At 49.1% G+C, this 24,483-nt stretch overlaps 4 protein-coding genes across 4 annotated transcripts in view; 2 read left to right on the forward strand and 2 right to left on the reverse strand.

The window, feature by feature from the left end:
• The window catches only part of slc4a2 (solute carrier family 4 member 2), a 51,857-nt gene extending 48,861 nt beyond the window's left edge, over positions 1–2,996 (forward strand). The window contains 1 exon segment of the mRNA XM_062957340.1: positions 698–2,996. Coding sequence (XP_062813410.1) covers positions 698–778 — 81 coding nt within the window. The 3' untranslated portion in view covers positions 779–2,996.
• fastk (Fas activated serine/threonine kinase) lies at positions 1,170–10,955 on the reverse strand. Its single transcript, XM_062957345.1, has 10 exons — positions 10,711–10,955; positions 10,385–10,615; positions 7,095–7,346; positions 6,858–7,006; positions 6,127–6,349; positions 5,860–6,019; positions 3,291–3,382; positions 2,487–2,661; positions 2,140–2,254; positions 1,170–1,559 (listed from the first exon to the last, which is right to left on the reverse strand). The coding sequence occupies exons 1-10, from the start codon at positions 10,811–10,813 to the stop codon at positions 1,473–1,475; spliced, it is 1,587 nt and encodes a 528-aa protein (XP_062813415.1). The 5' UTR covers positions 10,814–10,955; the 3' UTR covers positions 1,170–1,472.
• Positions 10,956–11,857: 902 nt separating this feature from the next.
• Positions 11,858–13,246, forward strand: LOC134292424 (zinc finger protein 239-like; the record flags this gene model as incomplete). Its single annotated transcript, XM_062957346.1, has 1 exon — positions 11,858–13,246. A coding segment is annotated over exon 1 (1,011 nt), but the record flags the coding sequence as incomplete, so codon positions are not given.
• Positions 13,247–18,094: 4,848 nt separating this feature from the next.
• Positions 18,095–24,483, reverse strand: tmub1 (transmembrane and ubiquitin like domain containing 1). The gene is made up of 2 exons (XM_003230760.3): positions 23,931–24,483; positions 18,095–18,849 (listed from the first exon to the last, which is right to left on the reverse strand). The coding sequence occupies exons 1-2, from the start codon at positions 24,377–24,379 to the stop codon at positions 18,486–18,488; spliced, it is 813 nt and encodes a 270-aa protein (XP_003230808.1). The 5' UTR covers positions 24,380–24,483; the 3' UTR covers positions 18,095–18,485.

Consider the following 24,483-nt stretch of genomic DNA (forward strand, 5'->3'; position numbering starts at 1 on the left):
TACCAAAAGGGCTACAAATCAGTCTTTGGTCAACCTTAGATTTGGTTCTTTGGGGTGCTGATTCAGAAAACTGCCTTGGACAGACCACATCAGCTCGAATGTATGCTACCCAGTAGTCGCCATCTGCTCCCCCACAGAAAACCATATTTAATTATTTAATTAATTATTCATTTCCATTATTTCTATCCCACTCATCTCACCCGAAGGGACTCAGGACAGCTTACAAAACTGGCAGAATTCAATGCCAAGACAAAACAATACAAAAGAATAATACATAAGCAATTAAATACAGATCTAAAATAATACAAAATACTTGAGCCATTCACCCACAAAACATCAAAAAAATAATAATAATCCAGAACTCTTTTTCCCAACATGTCTCGCAGACCATATTTTAGGTCTCACGGCCCACCAGTGGGTCGTGGCTCACAGATGGGAACCACTGCCGCAGCCCCATGGCATCTTTCTCTATCACACCCAAAAAGTGGGCGGAGGTATGGGACGGGAGTGGTAGCAGCGAAAACTTTGCACTTCTAGGGAGGCAATCATTTCAATGCACTATAGAGTAACTATCATGCCCTAGTAGTTCTTTTGGCTGGATTGAAATGATACACGTGGCCACGTTGGTCAGAGGGGTCCTGCTGCGCTCTTTGGGGCCACCTGCTGACCCTCCCCCTCCCCTCCCCCCTTCCCTCAGCTGGATGCCGCCGAGGTCGAACCCATCCTGGACCCGAGGACCGGGCAGGACGAGTACTACGAGATGCCGATGCCCGTCTGACGGGCCCCGGACAGCGTGGTCGAAGCCCCGGGAAAGGGGCCGGAGCGGCTTCCTGTGGTCTGGGCGGGGCCCACGGCTTGCGCCCCCACCGCGCCCCCCACCGCCACCGAGTGCCTTCCTTCCAGCGTCCGTCCGTCCATCCATCTATCCGTCCGACCCCTCAGGAGGCCTGGCCCCCAAGGAACACACCACGGCCCCCCGCTCTGTTGCCATCATGACGTCCGTCTGCAGGAGCCACGGCTGAATATCCCGCCCACACTGACCAGCAGCCCCCCTCCCCCGCCCTCCAGGCCAAAGGCCAAAGGGGGGGCACACAAACACAACCCTCTTCTGAAGAGAGACAATCAGCCCACTGCTCCCCGAAAACAGCGTGACCTTATTTAAGAGACTATTTAAAAGTGTCAATAAATAGCTTTATTGCCGCCATCCGGGTGGGGCACGCCCCCTCCCCTCCTGCCGGGACCGCTTTGGGAAAGAACGAGAGGAAAGGCTGCTGCGCAGGAAACACAGGACCGGACCCCGGATCAAGGAGCAGAGGCCTGGCTTTGGCAGCCAATCTTTGGACGCATGGCAGATTGGGGGGGGGGGGGGGGGCAGTGCCAATAAAGCCAAGAGCCTGCCTGCACTCCTCACTCCCACGCTTCATTCGGCCGAGGGTCCCTCACAGGAAGGTCCACCCCGTCTTTCCTTCCGCTCAGGACTGGGGCTCCTTCAGCTTCCTCTGCAGGTATTGCTGGGTCTCCTCCAGGCCCTGCAGCCTCTCCAGCTCCCAATACGGCAGCTGATTCAGGACCGGGGGGGGGGGGGGACAAATTATTATTTATTATTGACAGCATTTGCATTCGCCCTTCTCACCCCGAAGGGGACTCAGGGTGGATCACAGAAAACATATATGGCTAACATTCAGTGCGGATTATACACGGACAAGGCATGCAAGCAATAAGAGGTATCCTATAGGCTTTCCCCATCTTTTCCGCATCTCTGGAGGCTGTGCTCAGTTCCGGCCACCGGGGGCGCTGTCGCTCCATCTCCTTGCCAAAGAGCTTTCTTTGTTCACAACTTTTCCTCCTTTCTGCTCTACCGAAAATACCTCCCCGCTTTAATGCGGTTCCTATTTATCTACCCACATGGCTGTTTTCGATCCGCTAGGTGGGCAGGAAGCTGGGCTGAAGGTCAGGAGCTCACCCTGACCCTGCTTCGAACTGTCAACCTTTCGGTTGGCAAAATATACTGCAGTGATTCGCCTGCTGTGCTAAAGCCAACCCAGGGAGACCCCTCCTCTTCTTCCACTGCCCTCATGCCATGTCCCACTCCCCACGGCCAGAATGAAAGGGGGTCTCCACCCAGTCCAAGGGTCTCACCTGGAGGAGCTGGAAGCCCAGGAGGCGCAGATGCCGCATGCGCATGGACCGGGAGCCCACCAAGACGCCCGAGTTGCGGCAGTAGTGCCACTTATCATTGACGGACAGTACCAGCCTGTTGGAATTGGGTTGGGGGTCAGTAGGGGGGGGCAGGGTGAGCTGCCACTGGTGCCCCCTCCCTCCCTGGCTCCCCACCAGAAGGGAACAGGCCCACAACCCTTCCATCCCCATTGGGATTCTGCACCTAAGGCAGGCCCCCTCCCCACAGAAGAGGGGCAAAGAAGGAGCCTGGGGTGTCCCTCTGCAGCATGCACCCCCCCTGCGCCCCCCGCTTTGCCCATAGACACCTGTGGGGTTTGTCTGCCTCCAGCGGCCCCTTATCCTGCCAGGTCCCCTCGGTGGTAGAGCCTTCGGGAAGGGCACCCTGGCCCTGTTCTTTGGGGGTCTCGGTGGGAGTGGCCCCCGGGAGCCCCCCAATGGGAAGAACTTCCCCCGAAAGAGAGGAGACGCGGAGCAGGAAGTCTGTGGAAGAGGAAGAAAACGAGACAGGGATGTTGTTGGACACCAAGGACTGCAAGAGGGGGGGGCACTTAGGATGCCGGTTCCAGAGACCTAGATGGCCAAGAGGCGCTTTGCACATGCTCAGGGGCAACCCCCTCTTCTCCAGGCAGAACAAGGAGGGTGTGACGGGCAGGAGGAAGGCGATGGTGGCATTACACCCCGGAGATGGGGAACCAGCCAAAGCTCTTAACGAGGAGGCGAGCAAAGTGCCTGCTCTGTAAACACTCCCCGCAAACCTCCCTGTCGCTAAAAATAGTTGCAGGAAAAAGGTTCAATAAAGTCACACTTTGCAAATGCGTTGGATTCTGGGGCTTTGCTTGGAAATGACGGTCACTGGGCTGCCTGTAAATATTTAAAGGCTTGACGGCCGAAGAACTCACTTCCTTACATGGAGGGAAATTTTAAGGGATGAGGGGCAATGGCTGGCCCGGTTTGGGGGGAGGGGGCATTCAAAAGACCCTGGATTTATTTGGTTGGGGGGGGGGGGCTCTGCACCCAAGAGACCCACCCATAACATGAAAAAACCCCTCCCTTGAACCTCCCCCCATTTGCCCCACAGCCAGACCCCATTCACCTCCCCCCTGACCCACCTACGCCGTACCCCGGGGGCACCACCACGTCTTGCTGGAAACCGTCCCGGCCCACCAGCCGCTGAAGCCCCTCTCCCACCAGGCCTTTGAAGCTGCAGAGAGAAAAGGGGGGTCGGCAGGACAAGTAGGACCCAGTGAGGGGGGAGGCAGGTGTGTGACCCCTTCCAAAGGGGCCTGGTAGTTATCGGGGCCCTAAGGGCCGGCCAAACAGCCAGGCCCCTCCTTAACCCATTTGTCACTGAGGATGTTTTCAAGATGACATTCCCAGAATATTTCAAGGACGCTCGACAGATGGCCATCCAGCCTCCGCTGCAGCCGGGGCCCTCCCCACAGAGCAGCCCTCCTGTCCTGGGGCTTCACAGGGTCAGGGTCGGGTCAGGGGAGGCGATTTGGAAGGCTGTCCCTGCACTGAGCCCCCCACTGCATTTGGGCCCAAGTGACAACCTGAGCTGCAAGCCTCTCCCCTAATAATAATAATTCTATATTTGTACCCCGCCACCATCTCCCCAAGGAGACTCAGGGCGGCTCACAGAAGCACTTCCAAGTGACACGTATAAACAACCGTACACAAGTACACAAGTATAAATATATGGCATAAATATAAAAACAACAATACGCGTAAAATCCCAATAAAAATGGTAAGAATTGTAACGTTTTCTAAAATGTAGTAAAACCTGTGAAAAAGCTGGCTATCCACAATAACAAAGTGTGGAGTGGCACAATGGGTGGGTCACTGAGCTGGCCAGACCACACAGGCTCAAAGGCCTGTAGGAAGAACCATGTTTTTCAACTCGCCTGAAAGGGTTGTTGTGTGTCTTTCGGGCTGTGTGGCCATGTTCCAGAAGCATTCTCTCCTGACGTTTCGCCCACATTAAAGTGATTAACTACACACATTCACACTGACCTCTCTCACCCTAGACTTTCCACAGATATATATTTACCTCTTTGCTTAGTTTTCTCCAGGGGTCCCCAAACTAAGGCCCGGGGGCCGGATGTGGCCCTCCAAGGTCATTTACCTGGCCCCTGCCCTCAGTTTTATAATATAATATTTTTATATCATTTTAAATAATATAATATATTGTATATACATATAATATTGATAATATTATAATATACAATATAATACTAATAATACCATATAATAATATTAATTATATGTTATATATTACATATAATATTACAGTTTAGTGGTATAGTTCAATATAGGAATATATAATGCTAATATTGTGCTATGCTAATAATATAATGTATGTACATACAGCTGCTCTGGAGTGAGAAGGTGAGAAGGGCAGGATATAAATGTAATAAATAATGTAGTAAATGAATAAATAAATAAATAACTTTAGACTTAGGCTCGCCCAAAGTCTGAAATGACTTGAAGTCACACAACAACAACAATCCTAATTAACTTGACTATCTCATTGGCCAGAAGGAGGCCCACACTTCCCATTGAAATCCGGATAGGTTTATGTTGTTTACAATTGTTTTCATTTTTAAATATTGTATTGTTCTTTTGTTGTTGTTTTGCACTACAAATAAGACATGTGCAGTGTGTACAGGAATTTGTTTGGGGTTTTTTTTCAAATGATAATTCGGCCCCTCCACAGTCTGAAAGATTGTGGACCGGCCCTCTGCTTTAAAAGTTTGAGGACCCCTGGTTTTCTCCATACCTCACAACCTCTGAGGATGCCTGCCATAGATGTGGGCGAAACGTCAGGAGAGAATGCTTCTGGAACATGGCCACACAGCCCGAAAGACACACAACAACCCTGTGATCCTGGCCATGAAAGCCTTCGACAACACATCGCCTGAAAGGCTTGGCGGGTGGGAGGGGCTAGTTTAATTTCTTTAGAGAGGGGATTCCAGAGCTGGGAAGCCACCACTGAGAAGCCCCCCCTCTCTTTCTCTCTCGTCCCCACCAACTGTACTTGAGACAGCGGTGCGACCGAGAGAAGGGCCTCCCCAGCAGACCTCAGTGCCCGCGCCAGTTCATAGAAGGAGATGCAGTCTGAAAGATAGGTTGGACCCAAAGCATATAGGGCTTTATAGGTAATCCACCTGCAGTTTGAATTGGGCCCAGAAACTTGTCTGAAGCCAGTGGAGCTGCTTTAAAAGGGGCAAGATATTGTCCCTAACGCTCGCACCAGTTAGTAATCTGGCTGCTGACCTTTGCGCTAACTGCACTTTCCGAGTCGTCTTCAGAGGCAGCCCCACATAGAGTGCATTGCAGTAGTCCATTCTAATGTAACTAAGGCGTGGACCACCGTGGCCAGGTCACAGACTCCCCCAATGGGCTCAGACAGCCAAAATTCCTAAATACTTGGGAGGATTACGTGCTTGTTTCCCAACAACAAATCAACAACAAATCAGTTTGAGAAAACGAAAGCTAATGGGTTTTTTTTTTAGTGAAGAAGCCCATTGGAAGTTTAGTATGTGTGGAGATATATTTCACATGGCAAGCATTATAGATAAACTATAAAGTCAGGTGACTTTCCTGATCTCATTCTCTGCAACTCCCTCCCATGTCGTTGTCCCCCCCCCCCCCAACTAAAGGGGCTATCCCCCCCACCTGTACTTCCGGTTGGCGTCATCTGCTGTCAGGGCCCCGTCGAACATCTGGACGTGGAAGCGGGGGTCCAGCCGGGGCCCGTCGTACCCTGGGACCTCCAGCGCCATGGCCGTGTCCAGCAGGGAGAGGTAGCGCCGTGCAATGGTCCCACAGGGGCTGCCTGGCAAAGGAGGGGAGAGCAGAGAGAGGGGGGGTCAAAACAAGCCCCCACAAGCACCACCATCGCCTTAGCCCCCTCCCTCTTTCCCACCCCTCCCCCAGACGCACCAGAGACGTTGGCCAGGAAGGCGGGGGAGAAGACCCTCTGCAGGAGGGCGGCCGGGGGCCAGAACTGGAGCTGGCAGAGGGTCAGCAGGACGTTGAGGACAGCCAGCGGGGACGGGGAGGGGCCTGCCTGCCCCAGAGACCCCACCAGCCGTGGGAAGAGCTCCTGGTGGTTGGCCGGCCGGTAGTCCAGGCGGCCGAAGGGGAAGACCAGCCTCTGCACCATCTGGGGGGGGGGGGGGAGAGAGTGGAGTAAGTGCCCCCTCCCCTCTGCAGCCCTGGCAGGACTCCCCGCCGCAGCCACTCTAGTCCAGGCATGGGCAAACTTCGACCCTCCCTCCAAGTGTTTTGAACTTCAAACTGGGCCAGGCTTGAGCAATCGATCTTGCCAATGGAAAGGTTGACAGTTCGAAGCCTGGGTCAGGGTGAGCTCCTGACCTGTAGCCTAGCTTGTGCCTACCTAGCAGTTTGAAAACAAAAGTAAGTAGATAAATAGGAACTGCATTAAAGTGCGGAGGTATTTAGAAGGGCGGAATATAAATAAATAAACTCCCACCATTCCTAACAGCCTCAGGCCCTTTCCTTTTCCCCCTCGGCCGCTTAAGCGGCCGAGGGGGAAAAGGAAGGGGCCTGAGGCTGTTAGGAATGGTGGGAGTTGAAGTCCAAAACACCTGGAAGCAGGGCTGATGTTGCACTATAGGCTGCAGTGGGAGGAGGAGTGACCCTTTGCTGACCTTGGTGTCCAGACCCTGGATGCGCTGCAGCAGGAAGGCGGCCAGGGCGTCCAGCAACCGTGTCTCCCGCAAGCGGTGCCGGGCCAGGTGCTTGGCCACAGAGGCCACGGTAAGCGGGGACAAGGCCTGCGCTCTGCCCGGGAACCACTCTGCAAGGACAGGGGCAAGGGTCAGGCCAGATCTGACCCCTACCTAACCAAGGCCAAAGTGCCACCCTCCCTTGCTCCTAGGGCTCACCGGCCATGTTGCGGAGGAAGCGCTCCTGGCAGCTGCAGGCGAAGAGCGGCGAGCGGAAGAGGGCGGCCAGGGCCTCCTCACTGGCCTCGGGGCCCAGGGTCCGGGGCTGTCTCTCCAACGCCTCTGCGGGGTGGGGGTGGGTCATGGGCTGCCCCTCAGGGCAGAGGGGGAGCGCATGGGGGGCCTCTCGGTCCAGGCGCCGGCGGGCTTTCCTCTCAAGAGCCCGAAGCAGAGGAGAGTCAGCCGGAAGCCCTGCAAGGGAGGAAGCAGAAGAAGACTGCATCTCTTTCTACGAACCAGCGCACCCTCTGGGGTCAACAGAGGAGGCTCTTCTCTCAGTCCCATCTCTGTCTCAAGCGTGGTTGGTGGGGATGAGAGGAAGAGGGCCTTCTCGGTGGTGGCCCCCCAGCTCTGGAATACTTTCCCAAAAGAGAGTAGATTAGCCCTCACCCTTCAATCCTTCCATTCCAACCTGAAAACATGCAAACAAGATAGATATGCTGGATTTCGTATCACAGAATCACATGTCAAACATTTCCCAAGTGTCTAGGACTGTGTGATGTATTTTCGGATGATGCGTGCAGATCCCAGTTGGGTGGCCTTTTGCAGTTGGCAGATCGTGATTTTGTCAATGTCTATTGTTTCCAAATGCCGGCTGAGATCTTTTGGCACGACCGATCACCACCGGGACCACCTGCACTGGTTTCTGCCAGAGTCTTTGAAGTTCAATCTTGAGGTCCTGATAGTGGCTGAGTTTTTCCTGTTGTTTTTCATCAATGCGACTGTCACCTGGGATGGCAACATCAATGATCCAAACCTTTTTCTTTCCCACAACTGTGATGTCTGGTGTGTTGTGTTCCAGAACTTTGTCAGTCTGGATTCGGAAGTCCCACAGTATCTTTGCATGTTCATTTTCCAATACTTTTGCAGGTTTGTGATCCCACCAGTTCTTTGCTGCTGGGAGCTGGTACTTGAGGCATAAGTTCAATGGATCATTTGGGCCACATAGTTGTGCCTGTTTGTAGTCTGTCTGTGTGATTTTCTTGCAGCAGCTGAGGATATGATCCATGGTTTCGTCGGTTTCCTTGCACAGTCTGCATTTTGGGTCATCAGCTGATTTTTCGATCTTGGCCTTAATTGTGTTTGTTCTGATGGCTTGCTCCTGGGCTGCAAGGACCAGGTCTTCTGTCTCCTTCCTTCTTCAGGGTCCCATTCGTGAGCCAGAGCCAGGTCTTCTATTATTATTATTATTATTATTATTATTATTATTATTAATGGCCTTTGTCCTGATGTCTTGCTCCTGGGCTGCAAGGATCAGGCCTTCTCTCTCCTTCTTCAGGGTCCCATTCGTGAGCCAGAGCCAGGTCTTCTATTATTATTATTATTATTATTATTATTATTAATTGCCTTTGTCCTGATGTCTTGCTCCTGGGCTGCAAGGATCAGGCCTTCTCTCTCCTTCTTCAGGGTCCCATTTGTGAGCCAGAGCCAGGTCTTCTATTATTATTATTATTATTATTATTATTATTATTAATTGCCTTTGTCCTGATGTCTTGCTCCTGGGCTGCAAGGATCAGGCCTTCTCTCTCCTTCTTCAGGGTCCCATTCGTGAGCCAGAGCCAGGTCTTCTATTATTTTTATTTTTATTATTATTATTAATTGCCTTTGTCCTGATGTCTTGCTCCTGGGCTGCAAGGATCAGGCCTTCTCTCTCCTTCTTCAGGGTCCCATTCGTGAGCCAGAGCCAGGTCTTCTATTATTTTTATTTTTATTATTATTATTAATTGCCTTTGTCCTGATGTCTTGCTCCTGGGCTGCAAGGATCAGGCCTTCTGTCTCCTTCTTCAGGGTCCCATTCGTGAGCCAGAGCCAGGTCTTCTATTATTATTATTATTATTATTATTATTATTATTAATTGCCTTTGTCCTGATGGCTTGCTCCTGGGCTTCTGTCTCCTTCTTCAGGGTCCCATTCGTGAGCCAGAGCCAGGTCTTCTATTATTATTATTATTATTATTATTATTATTAATTGCCTTTGTCCTGATGGCTTGCTCCTGGGCTTCTGTCTCCTTCTTCAGGGTCCCATTCGTGAGCCAGAGCCAGGTCTTCTATTATTATTATTATTATTATTATTATTATTAATGGCCTTTGTCCTGATGTCTTGCTCCTGGGCTGCAAGGATCAGGCCTTCTCTCTCCTTCTTCAGGGTCCCATTCGTGAGCCAGAGCCAGGTCTTCTATTATTTTTATTTTTATTATTATTATTAATTGCCTTTGTCCTGATGTCTTGCTCCTGGGCTGCAAGGATCAGGCCTTCTGTCTCCTTCTTCAGGGTCCCATTCGTGAGCCAGAGCCAGGTCTTCTATTATTATTATTATTATTATTATTATTATTATTAATTGCCTTTGTCCTGATGGCTTGCTCCTGGGCTTCTGTCTCCTTCTTCAGGGTCCCATTCGTGAGCCAGAGCCAGGTCTTCTATTATTATTATTATTATTATTATTATTATTAATTGCCTTTGTCCTGATGGCTTGCTCCTGGGCTTCTGTCTCCTTCTTCAGGGTCCCATTCGTGAGCCAGAGCCAGGTCTTTTATTATTATTATTATTATTATTATTATTATTAATTGCCTTTGTCCTGATGGCTTGCTCCTGGGCTTCTGTCTCCTTCTTCAGGGTCCCATTCGTGAGCCAGAGCCAGGTCTTTTATTATTATTATTATTATTATTATTATTATTAATTGCCTTTGTCCTGATGGCTTGCTCCTGGGCTTCTGTCTCCTTCTTCAGGGTCCCATTCGTGAGCCAGAGCCAGGTCTTTTATTATTATTATTATTATTATTATTATTAATTGCCTTTGTCCTGATGTCTTGCTCCTGGGCTGCAAAGATCAGGCCTTCTGTCTCCTTCTTCAGGGTCCCATTCCTGAGCCAGAGCCAGGTCTTCTATTATTATTATTATTATTATTATTATTATTATTATTATTATTATTAATGGCCTTTGTCCTGATGTCTTGCTCCTGGGCTGCAAGGATCAGGCCTTCTGTCTCCTTCTTCAGGGTCCCATTCGTGAGCCAGAGCCAGGTCTTCTCCTTATCAGCTTTTCCTTCAATTTTGTCAAGGAACTTTCCATGCAATGTTTTGTTGTTGTTGTTGTTGTTATTGTTCTCTGTGCTGGCCAGGGCGAGCTTGCTGGGCAGCCTCCATTTGCAGTTCTGCAGCCAGGGGAAGGCCCAGGGAGGGGTATTCGCCCCCCACTCGCCCCTTGGACTTTGCCCAGGGCCCCTTCCACTCACCCCCGGGGATCCGCGACCGCAGCAACAGGCGCATCATCTTCGCCGCCGAGGAGGAAGCGGGGCTGCTCCGGGTGGGCTCGGCGAGGCCCTCCTCCTCCCGTTCCTCCTTCCCCGACGGGCCCGTCTCCCGGCAGAGGCCGCGGGGCCAAGGAAGGGCCCCAGGAGAAGCGGGAGACAGGAGGCCGCGCATGCGCAGCATAGCCGGGGAAGGTGAGGAAGGGGCGTCCGGCCCTACAAGAGACAGAGAAAGGGGCCGCGGGGAATTCTGGGAGTTGTAGTCCAAAACACCCGGAAGGAGGGCCAAAGTGGTATCGAGGCACACTCACTAGGCCGCGAGTGCACTTCCGGGCGGAACGGAGCCCTGATTGGACCGTGCGTCCTCGCCCCGCCCACCCGGAAACGCGCTGGCCAGACTTGGGAGGCCCTCATTGGCGGAGCGCCCGCCGTTCCCGCCCCTCCTCTCGCTGATCTTAAAGGGCCCCGGCCCTCTTCCTCTCCCGCCTTGGACTTGGGCGAGTCGCGCTCTCTCGGCCCCGGAGGAGGAAGGGTGGCAAACCCCGCCAGGTAGGCCCTAATATTTTACACCAGGCATGGGCCAACTTGGGCCCTCCTCCCAGGTGTTTTGGACTGCAACTCCCACCATTCCTCACAGCCTCAGGCCCCTTCCTTTCTCCCCCCAGCCGCTTAAGCGGCTGGGGGGAGAAAGGAAGGGGCCTGAGGCTGTGAGGAATGGTGGGAGTTGCAGTCCAAAACACGAGTCTCGATTCTGGCAGGTATGAATGCTGGCAATTAGCCACCTCGATTAGCATTTAATGGCCTTGCAGCTTCGAAGCCTGGCTGCTTCCTGCCTGGGGGGGGGGGGTGGATCCTTTGTCGGGAGGTGTTAGCTGGCCCTGATTGTTTCCTTTCTGGAATTCCCAATTTCCCTGCTTTCAGAGTGTTGCTCTTTTTTATTTACTGTCCTGGTTTTATCGATCACAGTGTATTGTTCTGTAATTATTATACCATGGTAATGTTTACATATTATATTGATAAGCTTACTAGATGGCCCATGAGGTCTCTTCCAACTCTATTATTCTATGATTCTATAATAATGAAATGAGCATAGAGCACATGCTGGTTATTCGCTGAAACACATGATCTCAAATGAATCATTGCCTCTCTTCTGTTCCTTGAACCTCATTTGGGATTGACCCAGTAAATCCAATGTGACCCTCTAACACAGAAGGCAGCTCCCCTTCTTCCCCTCCTTCTTTTATTCCTTTCGTCTCTCCTGTCTTGCCTTCATTCGCTCACACACTCCTTCTTTTTCCTTCTATCCACCCTTTCATCCTTCTGTATTCCTTCCTTTCTTCTGTCCTTCCAATATACCTTCCTTCCACCCATATCTCTCTCCTTCCTTCCCTTTCCTGCCTGTGTTTGTTGAATCACCTTTGAACCAGGACAAGCTTTTGTCTCTGTTATATTCACTCAAAGCATCTGAATTCATTCCTTGTTTTTATGAACCTGTGACTGCTTTTGCTGCTTCCTGTGTATATCCTTGAGACACTTAATGCCTCTGTGTCTTGTTATTTCCATTTTCAACATGAACTATGAAGGCAAAAGAGGATGACTGTTGGAGGTAAAGGAGGCTTGGGGCTTCATGTTTAACCTTTTGTTCTTCTTTCTTGAGCAGGGCCCCATCCAGCCTCTGTTTAAAAGCCTCCAAAGAACCTCCACTTCCCTCTGAGGCAGAGAATTCCACTGTTGAACAGCTCTTACAGTCAGAACAGTCTTCCTAATGTTCAGATGGAACCTCCTTTTCTGTAATTTGAACCCATTGCTGCGAGTAATCAGAAAAGGAAAAACAAAATGCCAGGTGCCCATATTACAATTAAATGTAAGGCTGTCAACATGGAGGAGAAAGCATATAAATGTATTAAATGCGGAAAGAGCTTTAGTCAGCATGGAAAGCTGAAGATACACCAAAAGACTCACACTGGGGAAAAACCCTATAAATGTCTAGAGTGTGGACAGAGCTTCACTCAGAGAGGAAATCTAGGTACACATCAAAGGACTCACACTGGGGAGAAACCCTATAAGTGCTTGGAGTGTGCAAAGAGCTTTGCTCATAGTGCAAGTCTAAGATTACATCAAAGGATTCACACTGGAGATAAACCCAATAAATGCTTGGAGTGTGGACAGAGCTTCAGTCATAGTTCAGCTCTAAAAACACATCAAAGGACTCACACTGGGGAGAAACCCTATAAGTGCTTGGAGTGTGGACAGAGCTTCAGTCATAGTTCAGCTCTAAAAACACATCAAAGGACTCACACTGGAGAGAAACCCTTTAAATGCCTGGAGTGTGGACAGAGCTTCACTCAGAGAGGAAATCTTGGTAGACATCAAAGGATTCACACTGGGGAGAAACCCTATAAGTGCCTGGAGTGTGGACAGAGCTTCACTCAGAGTGAACAGCTACGTTTACATCAAAGGACTCACACTGGGGAGAAACCCTTTAACTGCCTGGAGTGTGGAAAGAACTTCGCTCAGAATGAACAGCTACGTTCACATCAAAGGACTCACACTGGGGAGAAACCCTTTAAATGCCTGGAGTGTGGACAGAGCTTCACTGAGAGAGGAAATCTACGTAGACATCAAATGACTCACACTGGGGAGAAACCCTATAAGTGCTTTGAGTGTGGAAAGAGCTTTTCTTATAGTGCAAATCTAAGTTTACATCAAAGGACTCACACTGGGGAGAAACCCTATAAATGCCTGGAGTGTGGACAGAGCTTTATTAGGCGTGGAAAGCTACGTTCACATCAAAGGATTCACACTGGGGAGTTAACCCTACAAGTGTCTAGAGCAGTGGTTCTCAACCTGTAAGTCCCCAGCTGGTAAACTGGCTGGGATTTCTGGGAGTGTTAGGCCAAAACACCTTGGGACCCACAGGTTGAGAACCACTGGTCTAGAGTGTGGACAGAGCTTCACATGGAGTTCATATCTATATAGACTTGTAGTGAAGACTTGGCTTTGTGAGCAAGCGTTTGATGAGTGAATTTTGTTGGCTTCAACTCAGCCCGATTATAGTTCATGTACAAGGTTTTGCGGACGAATGGTTGTTGATGTTTTAAATATATTTATTGTATTTTGTTAAATTATCCAATTTGTTTTAATTGCTTATGTTTTCTGTTTTTGTATTGTATATTGGCATTGAATTTTTGCCAGAGTGAGCTGCCCTGAGTCCCTTCGGGTGAGACGGGTGGGATAGAAATGAGGGAAATAAATATCATAGAATTCATACTGGAGGGAATTGTGATAACTGAGATCACAAAGCACAAAAGCAACTCTTAGATGTTAGAAAGGCAAGCACCAAGTTGGGACATTTTATCATATGTGGTGTATTGTAGAAATTTTGGACTAAAATGCATTCCATCATGGAAACAATTAAGATTAAATGAAAGCATAGTATTATTCAGATTAAATAGAAAGAAAGCATGGATAGTTTCTGCAATATTCCACAATGCATATTGACTATGTGCAGAGATGGAAGGAACGTCTTATTCCAACATGAAAGAATGGCTTTTGAAGATCTGCAAATTATCCCAATTGAACAAACTGACAGCAATGTGGGCAAATGTCAGTTGTAAGAGTTGGAAAAGTGTTAGCAGAAGTGGAAGTGTGATTATACAGCCTTATTTAAAAGGAGCAGAACAGTAAGGGATACAAATGAACAGGTAGAATGAGGCTTGCAGAAATGTGCTCACGTCTAAATGATTTGTTCATTTGTTTGTTCACTTTGTCTATGTCGGTATCAGTTTCATTGGTGCGTTGGTTTCTGATTTAGTATTGTATTTTATGTATTAGCTACTTTGCTGTGTAATTCAAGCATTATATACAATTTTTGAATTGTTGTTTTTAATATATCTCCTTTGATCTTTCTTTCTTTCTTTCTTTCTTTCTTTCTTTCTTTCTTTCTTTCTTTCTTTCTTTCTTTCTTTCTTTTGCAAAAGGGTCAAAACTGCCGAAACTGGAGAATGGGATAGACCTGGTTTTAGCCCTTTGAACATCATTTCTGGCCTCTGTGTTTTTGGCATAGGTTTGGGTTCAATTGTCTTGCCTCAGGCATTATTCCTATTCTGTTATGTATAACATATATTCACTGCTTTGATCTCCATCTGTTGCTTTTCACCGTCTTGTCTGTTATTTCGATCTGCGTTTGGTTTTCTTTGCAGCACACCTAAATTCAGCATCGAAATGCCGTTTTCCCTCCACATTTGCAGGTTTACTTGTCATTGATTTATTTATTCCCAAATTTCTCATCCATAATAAAAGGGGGGTTGTTTGGAGCTTTGCAGCCTCGTCTAGAAAATCACAGCTGCCAAAGAGCAAAATGTAAACAAAACCCCTTTAGAGGTTTGGTAAATCATAAATGTGTAAGATAAATATACAGTACTAGCTATGCCCAGCCACGTGTTGCTGTGGCTTATGGGAATCATTTGTTGGCCAGGTGGAATAGCAGTGAATAGCCTTGCAGCCTCAGAGCCTGGCCGTTTTCTGGAGTAGCTGGGGTAGCACTCCAGAAAACTACTGGCTACTTCCTTTGTAGGGGAATCCTTGTTTGGCCAGCTTGAATTGGACTGAATAGTCTTGCATCTTAAAAGCCTGGCCGCTTTCTACATTGGGCATCCTTGCTAAGCCAGATTGAATGGGACGGAGTAGCCTCGTGGCTTCAAAGCCTGGGGGTTTTCCACCTAGGGAAATCTTGGTTGGCCAGGTTGAATAGCACTGAATAGCCTTGCTGCTTGCAAGTCTGGCTGCTTTCTACCTTGCGGGATCCTTGGTTGGCCAGTTTGTATAATAATTAATCATCTTGGTGCTGTCAGTATTAATGCTGCAATTAGGCACCTTGATTAGCATTTAATTGCCTTGCAGCTTCAAAGCCTGGCTGCTTCTTGCCTGGGGTAATCCTTTGTTGGGAAGTGTTAGCTGGCCCTGATTGTTTCCTTTCTGGAATTCCCAATTTCCCTGTTTTCAGAGTGTTGCTCTTTATTTACTGTCCTGATTTTAGAGATTATATTGTTCTGTATTATTATACCACAGTAATTATTATATATTTATAATTTATATTATCTGCTTAAAATTGGATTATATGAGGCTCCTTCTACACAGCTATATAAAATCCACACTGAACTGGATTATATATCAGTGTGGACTCAAGATAATCCATTTCAAAGCAGACCTTGACATTTTGGGTAATATAGCTGTGTGGAAGGGCCTTGAGTCTACACTGCCATATAATCCAATTCAAATCAGTTAATCTGTATTTTATAGGCAGTGTCGAAGAGGCATAACTGCCTGTGCCCTGGGCGCCATCTTGGCTAAGAGGGTTGTTAGGACACAATGGAGGCGGGGCCTAAAGGCAGCGGGGGGGGGGGGGGGGGGGGGGGGCTAAAGGCAGCAGAACCTACCTTTCTAAATGGCAGTTAGGGGGGAGAAAGGCTCTTCCTCCTCCTCTGTTATTTGGACTATTTTTCTATGTTTTTTTATTGAAAGACATATTTTGGATGATTGGTGTGACTGGGTTCAGTAGTTTTGTTGTTTACTCCACAGTAAAACGAACATTTCATTTTTATATATAAAGATATTATCTGGTTAGAACTGGATTATATGGCAGTGTGGACTCAAGATAATCCAGTTCAAAGCAGATACTGTGCCTTGGCATTCTGGGTTATATAGCTGTGGGGAAGGGCCTTGAGTTTACACTGCCATATAATCCAGTTCAAATAGGATAATCTGTATTTTATAGGCAGTGTGGATGAGGCCTAAGTGCACTCTTCCTCTGCCCTGGGCACCATTTTGGCTGAGGGAGTTGCTAGGATACGAAGGGGGAAGGGCCTAAAGGCAGCGGAGCCTACCTTTCTAACTGGCAGTTAGAGGGAGAAAGGCTCTTCCTCGTCCTCTGTAATTTGGACTATTTTTCTAGGGTTTGTTTTTTTTAATTGAAAGACATAGACTGGATGACTCTGTCTTTTGTGGCCAAATTTGGTATGATTGGGTTCAGTGGTTTGATTGTTTCCTCCATAGTAAAACACCACATTACATTTTTATATACAGGGTGTTTGAAAAGGAACTCCCTAGTTTTAAGTATAAATACTTTAAAACTAGGGAGTTCTTTTTCAAACACCCTGTATATAGATTGGCCAAAATTAACACAATGAATCTCAAGAGGGACAAATGCAAGAGACTCCACTGAGACAGAAAAAAGGAAATGCAAAGAGACAGAATGGGGGAGGATGCCTGGCTCCACAGCAGGACGTGTGGAAAACATCTTGGAGTCCTCGTGGGGAAGAAGGGGAACAAGAGCCAGGAATGACATGCGGTGGCAAAAAAAGCCAATGGGATCCTGTCCTGCATCAAGAGGAGCCTGGTGCCTAGATTCAGGGATGGAAGTCCGGCTCCCCTCTCTTCCCTTCTGCCGTGGCCAGACCACTTTACCTGGAATCCCACTGTGTCCCATTCTGGGCACCGCAAATGAAGGGAGAGATTGACTCTAAGATGGAATGTTTTAAATTTTGTATATTGTATAATGCTAGTTAATGTAACTGCTTTTAACTGTTTTATTCTATTGTATTGTGATGTATTGGCATCGAATTCTGCCAGAGTTGTAAGCTGCCCTGAGTCCCTTTGGGTGAGAAGGGCAGGATAGAAATGATGGAAATAAATAAATAAATGGTTAAGACCTTTGGTTAAGATCGCCTTTCTCCATCACAATTATTATGCTCCTCGACCTTTTGTACTGGTCGCTCTTCTCCTGATTCCTGGATGCTTGATATTATTCAGGACTCCTCCTTACCTAATGTGACCTTAAATGATTGTAATGCACTTTATCTATTTACGAATTTGTTACTCATAATGTGCACTTTGCTTATCCACTATTGCAACCTTATTGTTTTTAATTTGATGTTTTAATTCTGTGTTGTGTTTTTTCGCCTATTGTGCATATTTTATTATTGGTTTTTGTTGTTGTCCTTTGATGTTTCATATTTTATCATCACTTGTATTTTGATTTTGCTGTAAGCCGCCCCGAGTCCCCTTCGGGGGAGATGGAGGCGAGATATAAATAAACTTATTATTATTATTTAAATAAATGTGTCCAGAGGGAGAGGGAGACTCAAAGGATCAAGGGTCTGGAGAACAAGAATCCTTACGAGGAGCAGCTTCAAAAGCTGGGCATGTTTAGGCAGATAAGAAGGCGGAGAGGAGACATGATGAGGGCCAGGGATAAATATATGAGGGGAAGTCAGAGGGAGGAGGGACACAATGGCTTCAAACGACAGGAAATTCCACCTGAACATGAGGCAGAACTTCATGTGTGTGAGAGAGCTGTTCAGCAGTGGAACTCTCTGTCTCTCTGTCCTGGAGGGAGTGTGGTGGAGGCTCCTTCTTTGAAGGCTTTGAATGCGATTTTCCTGCTTCTTGGCAGAATGGGGTTGGACTGGATGGCCCACCAGGACTCTTCCAACTCTAGGATTCTATGGAGCAAAAGGGTCGTAGGGGTTGTGCTGCAAGGCCAGGGTTGTAGGTCAAATCCCACCGAGGAAAGCCCCCCCCCCCCATGCAATCTTCAGCCACAGACCCATTTGGGACTATGCCCCTCCCCACACCTTACCCCCCTCCCCCCGCTCCACCATATTGCCCCACAGAAATACACAGCGGGAGGCCCCCTTCCAGTCCTTCACAGCTTGCCTTTAATGCCAAAACAGGCCTAGTCCGAGGCAGAGGCGCCTCCCTTCCTCCTCCGTCCTCCTCTGTTTCTTGGGGGTCACAGCCAGCACCTGACCCCCTCCCTCCAGGACCCCCCTCCCCCCAGGCCTTAGGCCCCCTTCAGGCCTAAAAGGGGGGCGGGTTCCAGCAACAGGGTCTCTTCAGAAGGAGCTGATTTGAGGCACAAGCAAAGGGCCAACTCCCGAGTTGGTGCTGCAGAGGGATCTGGTGCATGTCCTTCCTCCTCCTCCTCCTGGGAGCTGCCCAGAGGCAGGCAGGCAGGAGTGGGAGTCACGCAGAGGCCACTCTGTCCGTCTGTCAGTCCACCTCCACCCACCCGCCTGCCCCCTGCCTATCTGCGGTAGACGGCAAAGGCCATGGCGCTGAAGAGGAGGGTGAGTCCGGCCAGGCAGGCGGTGGCCGTGGCGGTGAAGAGGTGCCGGTACTGCAGCTGGAAGTACCAGAGGGCCCCCAGCATCAGCACAAAGAGTGGCATCATCAGGCTGCCCACCTGCAGGGCGGGGCTGTGGCCCAGGTGAGAGCGGGGCCCTCCGCCCTGGGGCTGCTGCTCCGCCCGGTGGCGCTGCGAGGAGATGTAGCAGTGCAGCACGCTGCGGTCGCTCAGCTGCAGGGCCCCCAGCGTCTGTGTGTCATCCCCCAGCAGCTGCCCCTGGAAGATCAGCCGCACCAGCTGCTCCTGCCCCGGGAATTGGGCCCTGCGAGGTGGAGAGGAGAGGAGGGCAGCATCACCTGGAGCAGAGGGCCACATTCCCTCCCCTCAAGTAGCACCAACATCCTGCCCAATGTATTGTTGAACGCTTTCATGGCTGGAAGTACTGGGGTGTGGTGTGTTTTCCAGGCCGTGTGGCCGCGTTTGACGTTTCACCTGCAAATGTCAGGAGCAAATGCTGCTAGAGCACAGCCACACAGCTGGAAAACACACAACACTCTGCTCAGCCTCAGTTGCCCTCTCAGCCACACCTTGTCTGAGCCCCTTCCCTGGAACTGTCAAGAGAGGGGGGCTGCGAGGCCCTGCCCCCTGCGAGCACCCCATAACACACCCTGATGGATACAGATGGCCCTGATGAACCAGAAACTTGTTGAAGCTTCCCCTACTCCCCTAACCATCAGTAAATTTTGTCAATGGTCAGGATGAGCACCTTTAGCCCAGCTACTACCTACCTAGCAGATCAAAAACAAAATGCGAGTAGTTAAATAGGTACTGCTTAAAAGCGGGAAGGTATTTAGGCACTCATAAGAAAATGCAAGAAAAATGCCGGCAATTCAATCAAGGAGGAAGTTTACAAACCAAAACTCTTTGGCAGGGAGATGGAGCGGCAGCACCCCAGCATGGCCAGAACCAAGCACAAGCCTTCAAGTTGCCGAAGATAGGAAACGCCTCTATATACAGTAGAGCCTCACTTATCCAACATAAACGGGCCGACAGAATGTTGGATAAGCGAATATGTTGGATGATAAGGAGAGATTAAGAAGAAGCCTATTAAACATCTAATTAGGTTATGATTTTACAAATTAAGCACCAAAACATCATGTTATGCAACAAATTTGGCAGAAAAAGTAGTTCAATATGCAGTAATGCTACGTAGTAATTACTGTATTTACAAATTTAGCACCAAAATATCATGATGTATTGAAAACATTGACTACAAAAATGCGTTGGATAATCCAGAATGTTGGATAAGTGAGACTCTACTGTACCTCTATGTATAACTGTCTGTCTTGTCAGTGTATAAACGGCATTAAATGTTCGCCCTATATGTGAGATCTGTGATCAGCCCTGAGTCCCCTTCAAGGTGAGAAGGGCAGAATATAAATATTGAAAATAAATAAATTTGCACCCGCACTCTCTTTGTGCTTGGTGGGTTTGGGACAAAAAGATCCTATTGATATGATCTAGACCAGGGGTCCCCAAACTAAGGCCCGGGGGCCGGATGCAGCCCTCCGAGGTCATTTACCTGGCCCCCGCCCTCAGTTTTATAATATAATATATTGTATATACATATAATGTTGATAATATTATAATGTAATACAATATAACACTAATAATAATACCATATAATAATAATTATATATTCTATATTACATATAATATTACTAATAATATTACAGTATAGTGGTATAGTTCAATATAGTAATATATAATGCTAATATTGTGCTATGCTAATAATATAATATATTGCATGTACATATAATTTGTAAGCCACTCTGAGTCCCCTTTGGGGTGGGAAGGGTGTGATACAAATGTAGTAAATAAATGCAGTAAATAAATAATAAATAAATTTTAGACTTAGGCTCACCCAAAGTCTGAAATGACTTGAAGGCACACAACAACAACAACAACCCTAATTAACTTGACTATCTCATTGGCCAGAAGCAGGACCACACATCACATTGAAATCCTGATAAATGTATGCTGGTTAAAATTGTTTTTATTTTTAAATATGGTATTGTTCTTTCATTGTTGTTGTTGTTGTTGCACTACAAATAAGACATGTGTGCAGTATGCATAGGAATTTGTTTGTATTTTTTTTCAAATGATAATCCGGCCCCTCAACAGTCTGAAGGATTGTGGACCGGCCCTCGGCTTAAAAAGTTTGAGGACCCCTGATCCAGACAGAGGGAGGCTACAGGGCAGATGATACTGACCATGATGTGAAATTGCCTGATTGCCCTTTAACCAACTGAGCCTGACAATACGGCCTCATCACACTTGAGCATGTATCCACTTTAATCCACTTTAAATGCTGTGACTGCCTCCTGCAGAATTCTGGGGTTCGTAGTTTAGGAAGGTTCAGGGCTTCTTTGGATGAGCAGTTTAAAGGCTTGGTTGCTGTGAGTTTTCTGGGCTGTCTGGCCATGTTGCAGAAGCATTATCTCCTGACATTTCACCCACATCTATGGCAGGCATCCTCAGAGGTTGTGAAGTCTGTTGGAAACTAGGCAAGTGGGGTGTATACATATATATATGTGTGTGTGTGTGTGTGGAATAATGTCCAGGGTGGGAGAAAGAACTCATCTGAGGCAAGTGTGAATGTTGCAGTTGGCCTGCTTGATTAGCATATAATTGTGTCCAACTCTGGGGTTTGGTGCTCACCTCCATTTCTAAGCCGAGGAGCCAGCGTTGTCCGGAGACACCTCCAAGGTCATGTGGCCACCGGGGGCACCACTCCAGCTTCAAAGGCCCCTCCTTAAACTACATACTCCAGAATTCTGCAGAAGGCAGTCTCAGCATCTGAGCGGATTAAAGTGGGAAACGCTCAAGTGTGAGGAGGCCCTTAGTGAGTGCTGCCCCAAAAGGGCGGTACAGCCCTGTGAGACTATAAAAGCCTTTGCCCTGTCACTGTTCAGGGTCCCTCCATTGGGAGCTCTAGTTCTGTGTATTATTGTCTTCCCCTTATGAATGAGGAGCACCCGGTGGTGCAGGGGATTAAACCGCTGAGCTGCTGAATTTGCTGAACAGAAGGTCGGCGGTTTGAATCCAGGGAGTGGGGGTGAGCTCCCACTGTTAGCCCCAGATTCTGCCAACCTAGCAGTTCAAAAACATGCAAATGTGAGTAGATTAATATGGGCCGGGCTGTGGCGCAGCTGCTTTGTAGCCCGTAGCAATAAATCGCCACTGACCTACAGGTTGTTGGTTCAAAGCCCGGGTCGGGGTTAAGCTCCCGACCGTTAATAGCCTAGCTTGCTGCCCACCTAAGCAGCTGGAAAACAGTTGTGTCTGTAAGTAGAAAATTCTAGGTACCACTTAATGCGGGGAGGCTAATTTAACTTAATTTATGATACCATGAAACTGCTGGCAGCGTGTGAAGAACATGAGGAAGTACTATCATCAAAAAGGACTGGGCATCACAGTGAAAGATGAAGTGGCAGCTCCCCCTGTGGCCAGAATCGAGCATACCCACATGAAGCTGGAAGTGGGAGAATGTTAAATAAATGTTAATAATTACTATCTGTCTCTATATGTGGTATGTCTGATAATGGCATTGAATGCTGTTCTGTTCTATCCTCTCTGTCCAAATGGCATTGAATGTTTGCCATGTATGTGTACTGTAATCCGCCCTGAGTCCCTTTGGGGAGATAGGGTGGAATATAAATAAATTGTTATTATCATTATTATTATGGAACCCCCAGTGGCGCAATGGGTTAAACCCTTGTACTGGCAGGACTGATGACTTGAAGGTTGGGTTGATAACATGAAGGTTGCCAGTTCAAATCTAACCCAGGGAGAGTGCAAATGACCTCCCTCTGTCAGCTCCAGATCCATGCTGGGACATGAGAGAAGCCTCCCACAAGGATGGTAAAACATGAAATAAATGGGCAAGATCCTTGCAGATGGCCAATTTTCTCTCACCAGAAGCAACTTGCAATCTCTCAAGTCGCTCCTGACACGAAAATTATTATTATTATTATTATTATTATTATTATTATTATTATTATTATTATTATTGCTCCGGTGGGAAAGTAACGGCACTCCATGCAGTCATGCTGGCCACATGACCTTGGAGGTGTCTACGGACAACGCCGGCTCTTCAGCTTAGAAATGAAGATGAGCACCAAACCCCAGAATCAGACACGACCGGACTTAACGTCAGGGGGAAATCTTGACCTTTACTTTATGAATAAAGCTTTTTTTCTGGGAGCAAGAAGCGACTGGGTACTTTGCAGTGCCTCTAAAACGGGATCTTTTCAAGCAGGCCTGGGCCAACTTTGGCCTTCCCTCCGGGTGTTTTGGACTCCAACTCCCACCATTCCTAACAGCCTCAGGTCCCTTCCTTTTCCCCCTCAGCCGCTTAAGCGGCTGAGGGGGAAAAGGAAAGGGCCTGAGGCCAGGAAAGGTGGGAATTGAAGTCCAAAACACCTGGCGAGAGGGCCAAGGTTTGCCCAGGTGTCAAAGGCATGACTTCATGACTTCTTGGTCGGGCCCAAGGGGGGAAAGGAAAAGGCCTGAGGCCAGGAATGGTGGGAATTGAAGTCCAAAACACCTGGCGAGAGGGCCAAGGTTTGCCCAGGTGTCAAAGGCATGACTTCATGACTTCTTGGTCGGGCCCAAGGGGGGAAAGGAAAAGGCCTGAGGCCAGGAATGGTGGGAGTTGAAGTCCAAAACACCTGGCGAGAGGGCCAAGGTTTGCCCAGGTGTCAAAGGCATGACTTCATGACTTCTTGGTCGGGCCCAAGGGGGAAAAGGAAAAGGCCTGAGGCCAGGAATGGTGGGAGTTGAAGTCCAAAACACCTGGCGAGAGGGCCAAGGTTTGCCCAGGTGTCAAAGGCATGACTTCATGACTTCTTGGTCGGGCCCAAGGGGGAAAAGGAAAGGGCCTGAGGCCAGGAATGGTGGGAATTGAAGTCCAAAACACCTGGCGAGAGGGCCAAGGTTTGCCCAGGTGTCAAAGGCATGACTTCATGACTTCTTGGTCGGGCCCAAGGGGGGAAAGGAAAGGGCCTGAGGCCAGGAATGGTGGGAGTTGAAGTCCAAAACACCTGGCGAGAGGGCCAAGGTTTGCCCAGGTGTCAAAGGCATGACTTCATGACTTCTTGGTCGGGCCCAAGGGGGGAAAGGAAAGGGCCTGAGGCCAGGAATGGTGGGAGTTGAAGTCCAAAACACCTGGCGAGAGGGCCAAGGTTTGCCCAGGTGTCAAAGGCATGACTTCATGACTTCTTGGTCGGGCCCAAGGGGGGAAAGGAAAAGGCCTGAGGCCAGGAATGGTGGGAGTTGAAGTCCAAAACATCTGGAGGGAAGGCCCAAGTTGGCCCAGGCCTACTTGCAAGGCTTTCCTACCTCTTGAGGGCTCCGACGGTGTCCTCGGGGCGGACGCGGGCCAGGCGCTCGGTGTCGTTGAGGAACTTGAGGCGCAGGACGAAGGCCCCGCCGCCTCTGGGCTCGGGTCCCGGCGGGAGTGTTGGTGTTGTTGTTGTTGCTGTTGTTGTTGTTGTTGTGGATGGCTCCTGGGGGGCGGGGCTGGGGTGGGCGCGGTGCCTGAGCCCCGCCGAGGGCCCCGCTCCCCCTTGGCCGTCCGGGGACTGCTCCCCGGCTTCTTCCCCGTCCCGGCCTGGGTCGACCACCGCCTGCCCGCCGGGAGGCTCCTCCTGAGGCGAGGAGGCCTGCTGCGCCGAGGAGTGGGCCCCCGCCGTCCGCGTGGAGAACCAGGCCAGCGCCAGGACCAGCAGCGCCGCCAGCAGCCCGAACAGCGCCGTCACCTCGTCCCCGACGCCCTCGATCACCGCCATGGCCGCGCCTGAGGGAAAGGCCGGGGCCTCGTCTCCTCACAGGCCTGTCGTGGGAAGACAGGAAGAGAAGGCCCGGCCACGCCCCCTGGAGGGAGGGGCTCCCG

This window comes from Anolis carolinensis, chromosome 6, assembly GCF_035594765.1.
Source record: "Anolis carolinensis isolate JA03-04 chromosome 6, rAnoCar3.1.pri, whole genome shotgun sequence".
NCBI lineage: Eukaryota > Metazoa > Chordata > Lepidosauria > Squamata > Dactyloidae > Anolis > Anolis carolinensis.